The sequence below is a fragment of the Dysidea avara genome, chromosome 1 (genome assembly GCF_963678975.1).
Source record: "Dysidea avara chromosome 1, odDysAvar1.4, whole genome shotgun sequence".
NCBI lineage: Eukaryota > Metazoa > Porifera > Demospongiae > Dictyoceratida > Dysideidae > Dysidea > Dysidea avara.
In genome coordinates, this window is record NC_089272.1 from 9,140,279 (window position 1) to 9,151,918 (window position 11,640).

An 11,640-nucleotide genomic window follows, 5' to 3' on the forward strand; every position below is an offset into this window, starting at 1 on the left:
CACTCTAGCTTGGTAATCATACTAGCTAGTTACACTGGTATATCATGAGAATTCATTAAAAATGAAATGAGCAGCTCTATGCTGTATCGCCCCAAGTTTCTGAATATCTGTCATGGTGTGTTTGGAGACCATACCATGGATACATACTCAATAATTGATCTGATATACGTATATGGAAATGAAGTATGCTTGTGTTCTTGAGGCATTAGAGCATTGTTTAAAGTTTCTTTGCAGGAAAGCAAGTATGCATAGATCTAGCTTTATTGCAAATGCATGCAACATGGTCTGACCAGGAGAGGATACAATTATTAAATGCCTAGGTATTTGGTATGTCACTTTCTTTATGGTGTTACTATAAATTTTGTATGTCGAGGAAACACATTATACATTAAAGAAAACACCGAAACCTTGTATACGCTGTGCTATTCGCACCCAGACCAGTCTACAGAGCATTATTTGATGACTTTGTGATATTGTTTAGAACCACAGGTAAATGTGCTTCCCAAAAAATATATACCATCTCAAAAAAATTTATGGGAAGGCATATTATTTAGCCGAGGCTATCTTTTATAGCATATTTAACCTCCTTTTTCTACCTACAGCATTTGTGACTGGATTTGCGAAAAGTCACACATTTGACATATCAGCAAATAAAAAGATGCAACACTTGACGTCTTATACTGATTAACTTGCTCTTAGTATCAAAATGTAGCCAGATACTGTAGCTACATTTATTGACAATTTCAAGCAATTATATGCCATGATCAAAAAGTTATGAAGCTTTAAAGTTCAGAAAATGGGTCAAATTTTGTGTGTGAAAAAGGTACCTTTTCGCAAAACCGGTCACATTTAGTGTAACTAAGAATGCATGTATGTGCTTCCTCCGCAGCATATGACCCACCATTGTAAGATTTCTAACCAAAGCAACAGTGAGGTGGTCATATTAACCAACACATTATCATAATAACACCACAAGTCATTCACATTACAAAATAAAGTCGTTAATGCTGTAATATGTATATGATCAACTTTTGTTGAGAAACCAGCCTAAGGACATTGGTTCTTGTACAAAGTCTACAGGCGCATGGTGCAATTTCCAATCAGGTGGGGGGTATTATAGTCTTGTGTAGACAGACCACTACTTTTTCTTCTTTGTGTGGGTGGGAACATACACACAAAAGTTGTGGTCTGGCTTTGCTAGACTAGGGGGGTATATTATTTATGGCTAACTCAAATGCTCTATACCATACATCCTGCAAGCAAACATTTAGATTATAAACTTCCGACAAAAATTGTTAGTCTTAAACCTGTTTCTGCTCTGGTTCATGTAAAATAACAGACACTACGAAATGATGCATGATTATTAGAAGAGCAAGCAGATGTAATGACTGTCACTACCATGGTAGCCTTAAAAGACAATGACAATATCACCCTTAATCATGCAACTATATAATGTTAAAGACATACATCCACAAAGCAAAAATTTGTTCATGAAATTATTTAAAGTATCTTTGATTCCACACACAAAGTTACACACTATAGAATATTATGCTGTAACTAAGTATAGCCAATTGTGTTATACAACACTGTGGATGCATGCAGGTATAGTTAGTAAAGTTCTTATTGTTGTGCAACATAATATGCATTGACACTCCTGGATCTCTTCAATGTACTGTTAGAAAAACAGGTGCTGTAAATGCTTTACTACAAACTTGACATGGATAGAGCTACTTTAGATCTCTTGTATGGGTTTTCAAATGTCGCCAATTTGGGCAAAAGCTTTACTTCAATGTTGACAATGATATGGTCTCTTCTCTGTATGTGTCTGCAAATGTATAAGTAGGCTACCAGATGTTGTAAATGCTTTACTACAATATTGACAGTGGAAGGGTTTCTCTCCTGTATGAGTTCTCAAATGTATCTGTAGGCTACTACATTGTGTAAACACTTTACTACAATACTGACATTGGTATGGCTTCTCTCCTGTATGAATTCTTAAATGTGTATGTAGATTACTAGATGTTGCAAATGCTTTACAACAATATTGACACTGGAAGGGTTTCTCTCCTGTATGAGTCCTTAAATGATTCCGTAGGTCACCAAGCTGTGCAAATGCTTTACAACAATATTGACATCGGTATGGCTTCTCCCCTGTATGAGTTCTTAAATGCATTTGTAGACTACTAGACATTGTAAATGCTTTACTACAGTATTGACAGTGGAAAGGCTTATCTCCTGTATGGGTTCTTAAATGTTTTTGTAGGTCACCATGCTGTGCAAATCTTTTACTACAATATTGACATGGGCATGGTTTCTCTCCTGTATGGGTTCTAATGTGTGTTTGTAGATTACCAGGCTGTCTAAAAGCCTTACCGCAATATTGACATTTGTATGGCTTCTCTCCTGTATGAGTTCTTAAATGCACACGTAGACTACTAGACGTTGCAAATGCTTTACAACAATATTGACATTGGTATGGCTTTTCTCCTGTATGGGTCCTTATATGTGCTTTTAGGTTATAAGATTTTGCAAATGCCTTCCTACAATATTGACACCGGTGTGGCTTCTCTCCTGTATGAGTTCTTACATGTCTTTGTGGATCACTGGGTTTTGTAAGTGCTGCACTACAATATTCACATTGGCAGGGCTTCATCTCATTAGATTGTTTGGTAAGCGCCTTTGCTGTATTGCTCAGAACCACACACTTTCCCTCATGTTTCCTGATATGATGCTGAAGGTTGATCAGTGTAGTAAATGCTTCGCCACATTTTCCACACTTGAACACTTCTGGATCACATTCACAACATGATGGACTATGCTTCAAATCAATATCTTCACTCAGAAACTCTGTTTGACAGTGAGTACAATTGTGCCTAGGAGCTAAGTGGAAACATGTGAATAAGTACAGTAATATGCACAGCATAACATGAAGTTTAGTAAATGAAGTAGAGATCCAAGCAATGAAGAGATATGTATGATTCCAACATATGTACTTAGCTACGTATGTGGTAAACAATCCCAACATTGGCATGTTATTACAGTTTGTTCTGGGGCGGGGGGGGGGGGGATCTCACAAAGCTATGTCGTCCACAACTTTTCTTTCACTACCTCCATATCACTTTAATCCAAGTTTAATATTTCTAAATACAGTTTGTTACAATATCAATTAACATGCTGTATGCTTGTGGAATGTATGAGTCGGTATTATAATATTAAGAGAAAATAATTTGCTTTGGATTCCAGAGGACGAGTCATCATGACAGGAAGCTTGGATTAAAGTGATTATTATAAATGGGTTCACTGGATGCCCAGTGATCAGTTGCTCTTCACAATGTAGTTTTTCCACTGTTCGTGAGAAAAGTAATACCGATAGCTTATAAGCTAGGAGGGGAAAACAATTGCAGTATCACTCTGAACACCAAGAACAACGTGAAGAAAGTTGAAAAAGAAATACCATGCAGATTTATGCACTGGAAGACCAAGTCTTAACTTTTATCCTAAAAATCATAATGTCGAGCTGCTACATGTATTATACTGATGATGTGGAGCTTCCAAAGGATGATATAAAGCTACCAAGACATGACATCAACGTTGAGCTTCTAGAATCTAGAACTTACAAGAAAAGCTGAAAATGTGCTAAGGAGGATGCACACGAGATAATCACCATTTTAGAAGAATGGTTAAAATCAACCAATGAAAAGGCGCTCGCCCTCCCTAAGCAAAGCCTCGCCTCCTTTAAATTTTAAGTAATCGAAAGTGTATCAAAATGCATCAGGAACAGTAATAACCTGTTCTGGTCATTTTCAGGTGCCAGAGAATACACCAGAAGCAATCTGACAAAGCCTATAAATGCAAAACTTTCCTGAAGGGGAATGTCCTTCACAAGAACCTGAGAGTGCACCAGAAGATTTAAAATACTTTGCTTTCCTTCCCCCTCCACTTCCCCACCTCTTTGGACCATTTGATGAAGACCTGGAAGCTGTAAGATGAGTGATGTAAAATGTAAGGAAGTGGATAAGAAGTAGAGAAGAGGAACCCTGAATTTGTGCATAGTAGCAAGCTGCCAAGTAGCAAACAGCAATGCTTCTTGTTTAAACTATTGTAGTGCATTACTTAAAACATTAAATTTCATCAATAAAAAGTAGTGAAACATACGAATGATGGTAGCATTACAACATGGGGAAATCCCTATATAGGTTTTTTACCACCATCTGTTTAATGCTAGAGTACATAGTAGGGATTTCCTACGTATATACATGGCTTTGTGGTATAATGTATCTTGTTTTACTACTATTGGTTGCTGGAATTTTTAGCCAAATAACTAGTCAAAAATTATGGTAAAAGCATTACTTGGGAATGCAGCAAGACTGAATGTAAAACATGAGTTGGTACATTATACTTTAAACTCTTTGTTGATTCAAGTTAGGCAAGTAAGGGATTGAGGAATTTTAAGTTCGATTAGGTATCATAGAAAATGGTTGGGAAACAAGGGAGGTCGCTTACACCTGCAGATATACTAGTGGACATTTAATCCTTACCTCAGTCTATGCACAAGATTGAATTATGCATTTAACGTCCACTAGTACATCTGCAAGTGTAGGAAACTTCCCTTGTTTCCCAACGTTTTCCATGATCTCTCACTGAACTTAAAATTACTAATTTTTAATTATAATTGCTTGTTTACCTTTTTTGTAACATTATTATGACTGGTGAACCAACGCATACCGCATCAAAAGAAAGGATGGTGCTAGAGTTAATATTTTCATCTGATTGCATGCCCCAGCTATCAATTGCTGACTCTAAAGTGAAATGGCTATTATGAACACTTTGCTTTCAGCCCATTATATAGCACTACATATGAAGAACAGTAAGAAAAACTTCTCTGCAATCAATCCAGTCATTGCGAAAAATACGGATGCTTATTCACGAGTTTGAAAGTGAAATGGCCAATATGTTTGGCTTTCACCTATGTTCAGCCTGTTACACAGTGTTACAAACAAAGAACAGTATAAGAAGCCTCTGCAATCAATCCAGTTGCTAGGAAAATATGGGCGAATAGCATAATAGCCAACAAAAGGTGCATCATGCCATTGCAAATTGACACCTTGCATTGTCAGCGAAAAGAACTGGAACACAAGGAAAACAAAGGAAAGGCACGTCTTGGGATGAAGCGATGTCAAATAGTGAAGAAATCAAGCCCATAATGTTATCCATTGTTGAGTTATGCTTGGCTGGAGGCATCAGTTAGTCAGTCAATGTAAAATTCTGCTAAATAACAATTAAAATTCCATAGACGCTTTTTGGAAGGGTTTGAGGTTGGTCCGAAAACATTTTAGTACGGGCAGTAGAATATTCAGTTAAATACACATACATTTTTGTCATTTCATAGCATTTCATTGTAAAGGTTTGGGGTACATTTGTGCACTTAGTTATGCCTAAAAAATGCTGCCAAGCCGTACATAACTGATTTTTGGGTGATACTTTTGGGCAGGAGAGCCCATGCAATCTCCATAGATCACTACTTCAACATGGTAAGAGATTTTTCCACATATGTAGGCACTTATGTTGTAATGACTGATCTACTGTTTCATTACCTTCTATCACTTGGATCCCTTCTTTATTTAATATAATATTAGAGTATATAATATGTACGTAGTCACCTTCATCTGGTATAACTGGTTCCTCATGATGAGTAGTTCTCTTCTTAGCTAATCTCTTCGATCTCCTACACTTTATCCTAATCCAATAAGACACATGTACATATTGTAAATGACAAGAATATATACAAACCTTTTGTCCACAGCAACCTTATCTGCTTTACTCCTCTTTGGTGTACTAGTGATAGCTTCATCATTATCACATGAAGGTCTACTCCTTTTGGTTGAACATGTCTTTGTAACTGCTTCTGACTGAAATAATAGTCACATGTGATATAGTCTCCAAACAAGTAATGCATATAGTGGTGGATAAATGGGATTTAATATACGTTGTTTGATTACAAGGTCGCTTTTCAAATTGTACTACATACATACAGTAGCTTAGTACCGGCAGGAACTCATAAGGCGCTTATATGAATAAGCTCCTGGCGCCGGTGATATGCAACTTTTGAAAAATTTCTTTATAAAAAAAAGAATCCAATAGCTCTATTTTATACTTGCTCAAATGCTGGAAAACCAGACTTAGAGATAATCGCTTCAATTGTAAAACTGGTTAGTGATGTCTATTGAATAATTATAAACAGTGTTAGCCTGTAAAGTAGTGAAATTTCACGTTTTGTTTTGCTTAGATCGATTTTTGTACTGAAGTTATATAATGGATTTGTAGTTGCTCTTGTGTAAATAACAACTTCATAATCAAATTCCTTGTTCTACAGCGAGTAATTTGATATATAGTTTTATAGGATTATATGGTATGGTGTGAATGTTATGGCAGTTTAGAAATGTGTTCAGCAGATTTGAGCCTCTACAAACTTGGCGGTGAAGGGGTTAGGGTTAACTCATATGGAAAATTCCTAAATTTTTCTTACACTTGTTTGTGTACTTTTTTTGTAAATTTTATTGAACAACTGTATTTAGTAATTCACCCCACCTGCAGCTAAATGTTCCTAAGGATGCGTAAATTTAACAAACCGCTTTAAACAACACATTACCCACAGAAGTATCTTTTCAACTGTTTTATAGTGTGTCTACAGTATTATTTTCCACTAATTCTCTCAACAAAGCCTCAGGGCTGCACTTACTTTTAGTTTGCGTAAGTATGGGTCACGCCCACTTTCTACACAATGAGATACGCGAACCTATGAGGCCTACTACAGTGTTTTTTAGTTGTAGTACGCCTGAAAAGTGCTCTGGGAAAGCTACCCATAGAATCTGTAGAGAGGCGCTATATACACCTGGTTTTTAAACTTGGAAAAGAAACCACCTTCGAGCCAAAGCAAACACTCTAATCCTTATACGTGTAGTTTCTCAACCGGTGATGTTGAACAGGCAGCAGCATATCCCAACATTAAAATCATGTGCTTGCTACAATTATGCTACACGTTTATTCCAATATGTTGGGGCGCTGTGGCGTGTGTGCTTTGATGGAAGTTGTACCCATGAGAGATGGCCACGAAAAGAAGGATCAAAGATAAAACAGTAAGACAGTAGCACACACATCGTAGGTATTTAATATTGTGAAAGGTTCTTCACTACAAAATTCTAAGTGTTTCAGCCAAAGAAGCAAGGCTGTAGCCAATTTTCCGCTATGCTTTACTGAACGCATCAGTGAGGCAGGCAGTGAGGCAGTAGAAAATTCGCTAAAATAATTTTTTTTTAAAAATTTCGTAGCACCTCATTGGAAACATTTCGGGTCATTCTGAAGATACATTTGGGCTTGTTTATACCTGACCAATATTGTAAAGTGGCCGTGAAGGATTTCTGAAGATGATTTTTGGTAGACTTTCTTCGTGGACCACGCCCACACCTTCATCGTCCCTACTATACAGTACTATTGTACTGTATGATACAATAGGAACGACTAGAGTACTTATACTTAGGTATATATAAATATATACACATAACTAGTATATTAAAAATTATAAATTTAAAAATAAAGTAGGAATCCAAGCGATAAAAAGTAGTGAAACAAGAGAAGAACGATGGTAGCTATTACAGCATAACTCGGTGGGAAATCCCTAATTTAGCATGGTATAGCCATTATTTTTGTGTTCAATGCCAAAGTAGGAATTTCCCACCGAGCTATGCTGTAATAGCTACCATCGTTCTTCTCTTGTTTTACTACTTTTTATCGCTTGGATTTCTACTTTATTTTTAAATTTATAATTTTTAATATACTAGTTTGTTTAGTTTGGCATACAGCTAGCTATAAACATGTGACTGTTCTATTAGGGTGACTGCTGTGTTAGAGTATCTCGAGGCAGCCTGCAAGATGTGCGCTTGCCCAAAAAGGGCGTGGTTTCGATCGATAATAGAGTATGTCGAATCAGCCTTCCAAACTGAAGGTGTGTGGTCACTGAAATACAGCTAGTGCAAAAGGGGTGTGTCATCGTGGTTTCAATCGATAGATCGATAATGCGTACAATGAAGAATGGGTGTGATCTTGTGACCTATCGTGAAGCTATCTAGCTAGTACCAGTACCTCCGTACAGTACCCTCCGTCATAGATTATATCAGTAAGGAATATAATCTATTCCTCTGTACTCTTGTGGCGTCTATTATGCTGCTTAAAGAAAGTGTTAATACGGAAAATTTACGTCTTGATATGGTTTTGTTGGATGAAGAAGAAGACAAGCAGCCTGATTGAAGATAAAAGAAAAGACAAGGCGCAGAGGGCACACACTCGTCGGAACCCCAAAAGGCACATCCCACTGGTGAGTTTGCTATTGTTGCGTAAAATGGTAGCCATGCACTGCTTCGTTTGGCCTCTAGGCTTGCGACTGTGATCAGGCAGTCAGACAGTCAGTCTAAAATTCAAAGTTTTGGCGATTTTTAAAATTGTGTATCCGGCCACCTGTAAGAGTTTTGTTGTATTTAATGCTGTTTTATGTATTATATGGACTAGTACTATTCCGTAAAGGTGATTTTCGTCTCGTAAGATATCTCTAGGATGATTTTTAAAGGCGCGATTTTGGGCAACGCACGAAAATTTCACATGGATTCCTACTTAAACGGTACGAATCGTACCGTTTGATAACAAGTACACATACGTAGTACTTTCTAGTGTAATTGGTCCCATCCTAAGTGTGGGACTAAGTACACGAGTACTCATATTATAGTAAAAATTGTCAAGTACATCTTTGGAGTACTTGTGGTTCAGTATAAGTATTTCTAATGTACTTGACCCCATGTTTGAGTACAAAACAAAACACATTCAACTTACAGCTCAAGTTAATTGTTCTACCACATACGCACCTGTGGATCATGTGATGTCATCCTCAAGCTGTCAGGAACACTCTCAACATCACGATCTACACATAACAAACAATTCTATATCACACTATATAACAATGTGTGCAAAACTGTCAAAAACACTGTTGCATTATTACTAGCTAAACTAAGGGGACCAATTATTGACTCCCACTTATTATCGACAAAGCATGTATAACATGTAAATGTAATAATCAGTACAGTAATCCAATTAAATTAAACAAGGAGTACTAGTAAGTGCTAGAAAATACGTACTCTCTATTAACACTAAGGCAAAATGTTGCTATAGTTTTGCCATTTAACTGTAAATACCGGTAATGTCATTACAAAACTCTAATGGAAGTGCAGACAGCCAGGAACAGGCCCCCCTCTCATTGCAGCACTCACTCAACAACCCAGTGCAAAGGTGGAAAACAATCAGATAAGGCCACTATTTGATGATAATATGTTTTTCATCAGCGCCCACATGTATTTTTACTACCACGCATATTTCTCCATTATTAAAGATTTAATCATTATTTCATCTGATTAACCAAATAATGAAGATGAGCAATTCAATTTTCAAGATTGCTGCACAGTAGCTACCTTGCATTGTATCAAAGAAAATGTGAAAGATTAGACTGTAGTGATGCTTACTGATCCTCGAGTGGAATTGTGATCACGTGACGAAGGACGACAGGATATGGTTGCCAAACTGGCTGTGTTGAGTTAAGCTAAGTTAGCAAATTGTCTGTTATGTAGACAGTATCAGGCCCTGGAGAGTAGAGGTATGAAAATAAGTCTAGCTAGCTATATTCAAATACTAGGAATAATGGATAATGGTAATAACCTGCCCGCCCGCACTATAAATTTGGAATTTTTTGATGAAAGACATGATATCACCAAATAGTGGCCTAATATCTCCTTATTCTCGTATACTTTCATTAATAATAGGTTGTCTGACTACTTGTACCAAGAGCAGGTTTCAAGAGTTCACATAGTTCATGTAGCTCATTAGGCCATACCTATTTGATCTTATGTTGCGCGGGCCCGACCAACTGTATTTTTCTTCAAATGAAATAATTTTGAAAATCATGTGTACGGATCACGCGTTCTTAATTAAAGATAACACGGCATTAACATTGCTATGTTGTAGTCATAAATGGACCATTGAAGATCGTCCAACACTCTAAAATTGTGCAGATACGATGGGAAAGCTCTTTTGGAGATCTGATACTACATTAGAAGTGGAGATTTCACAGGCTGACCAATTTCTGAATGCTCACGAGGTTAGTATAATATTAATTCTACCTTTTGATATATTAGAGCCTTGCAACCAGGCAGTCTAATAATATGAAACCTATATTTTAACTGTGTATGTAAAATATTGTACCATTATAGCTACATTAATTGTTTGCATTTTGTACGCTTTTGTTTAAAATTTTTATCGTTTTCATTTTCAAACCGACCTAGCTACCTACCCAAATTTAGAATAATTTTGCCCGCGCAACATAAGATCAAATAGGTACGGCCTTATATGAACTCTTGCCACTTGTCACGTACTATAAATCTCGCCCCCAAACCATTTTGTCTGCACATAGAGTATTAAATTAAACTCACTTCGTAGATTGTACTTTATGTTGAACATCTCCGCTATGTACGAGGCTACGTAGTACGAGACGCAGTGTTTTCCGAGGTGATTTCTGCACCACTAAAATAATTAAAGCACACCATGAATCACGTGCACCAAACCTTACTAAATATTTCTAGGGGGCGCTGATTTCGCGGTTTTAAGCGAAAATTTTAGCCTTGAAATAGACCTCCGTATAGTCTAATACATGCATTTTGGGACTGTTTGCAAATTCGCGAAATTTTTATTTTTAGCAACACTGCTCAACCTCTAAATATTTTCCCCTAGCTAGCCAAGATTTTTTTTTCTGCTTCATCATTTTAAATTTTTTAAAAAAATTTACATAAGATAAAACAGTACAGCCAGGATTTTTTGAAGCGGGATTCCAACAAAAGTATTGAGTTACCAGGTCTGGGAGCTGCCCCCCAGCTGCTGAGAGACTTTCAATATTTTAATGAATCAAAACTCTATATTTTATGCAAAAAATAGTACATAATTATAATGCATAGCTATATATATAAGTGCCCCTGGGATGAAGTTTGAACAGACAGCATAACACATAGAGACACACATAGACATCTGTAAGTGATAGTTATCCAACTGGTAGCTAGCTATGGGAGCCATGAATCCAGATAAAAATGGAACGACTTACAATCAAAACATTATAATTACAAAATATGCATAGCATGGATTCATTCTGCATGCCCAAGTGATAAAGTACTGGCATTCTATATCTTTAAACACTGCGTACCAAAGCTATAGCAGTATAAGGTCATGTTTATAGTTTTGCATTTATTAAAAGTTAGAATGTCTAAAAAACTCCACTAATGAAGTTCCTTAATATAATGGGTACTTACATGCATGTTCTATCAGAGTATACGTGACTGCTCTATTAGAGTATATCAATTTTTTTTACAAGCTTTCAAGAGGGTTCATGTTACCTCTGTAAATCCTTCCCTGAGAGATGAATGCAAGCTTTATCAATGGTTGTGCTGTGCCATATACTATTACTTACTCATTTTGTCCTGCCACACTAAATGGTGTGTTTATACTCAGGGTCTTGCATGCTGTAAACTCAAAACTCTAAATTTTACAGGGGGGTTT

The 11,640-nt window shown here is 36.7% G+C and overlaps 1 protein-coding gene across 1 annotated transcript; it reads right to left on the minus strand.

The window, feature by feature from the left end:
• Positions 1-1,504: 1,504 nt before the first annotated feature.
• On the minus strand, positions 1,505-10,652 carry LOC136255440 (zinc finger protein 271-like). The gene is made up of 5 exons (XM_066048211.1): positions 10,527-10,652; positions 8,913-8,968; positions 5,791-5,909; positions 5,661-5,737; positions 1,505-2,880 (listed from the first exon to the last, which is right to left on the minus strand). The coding sequence occupies exons 1-5, from the start codon at positions 10,552-10,554 to the stop codon at positions 1,787-1,789; spliced, it is 1,374 nt and encodes a 457-aa protein (XP_065904283.1). The 5' UTR covers positions 10,555-10,652; the 3' UTR covers positions 1,505-1,786.
• Between the last annotated feature and the right edge of the window lie 988 nt (positions 10,653-11,640).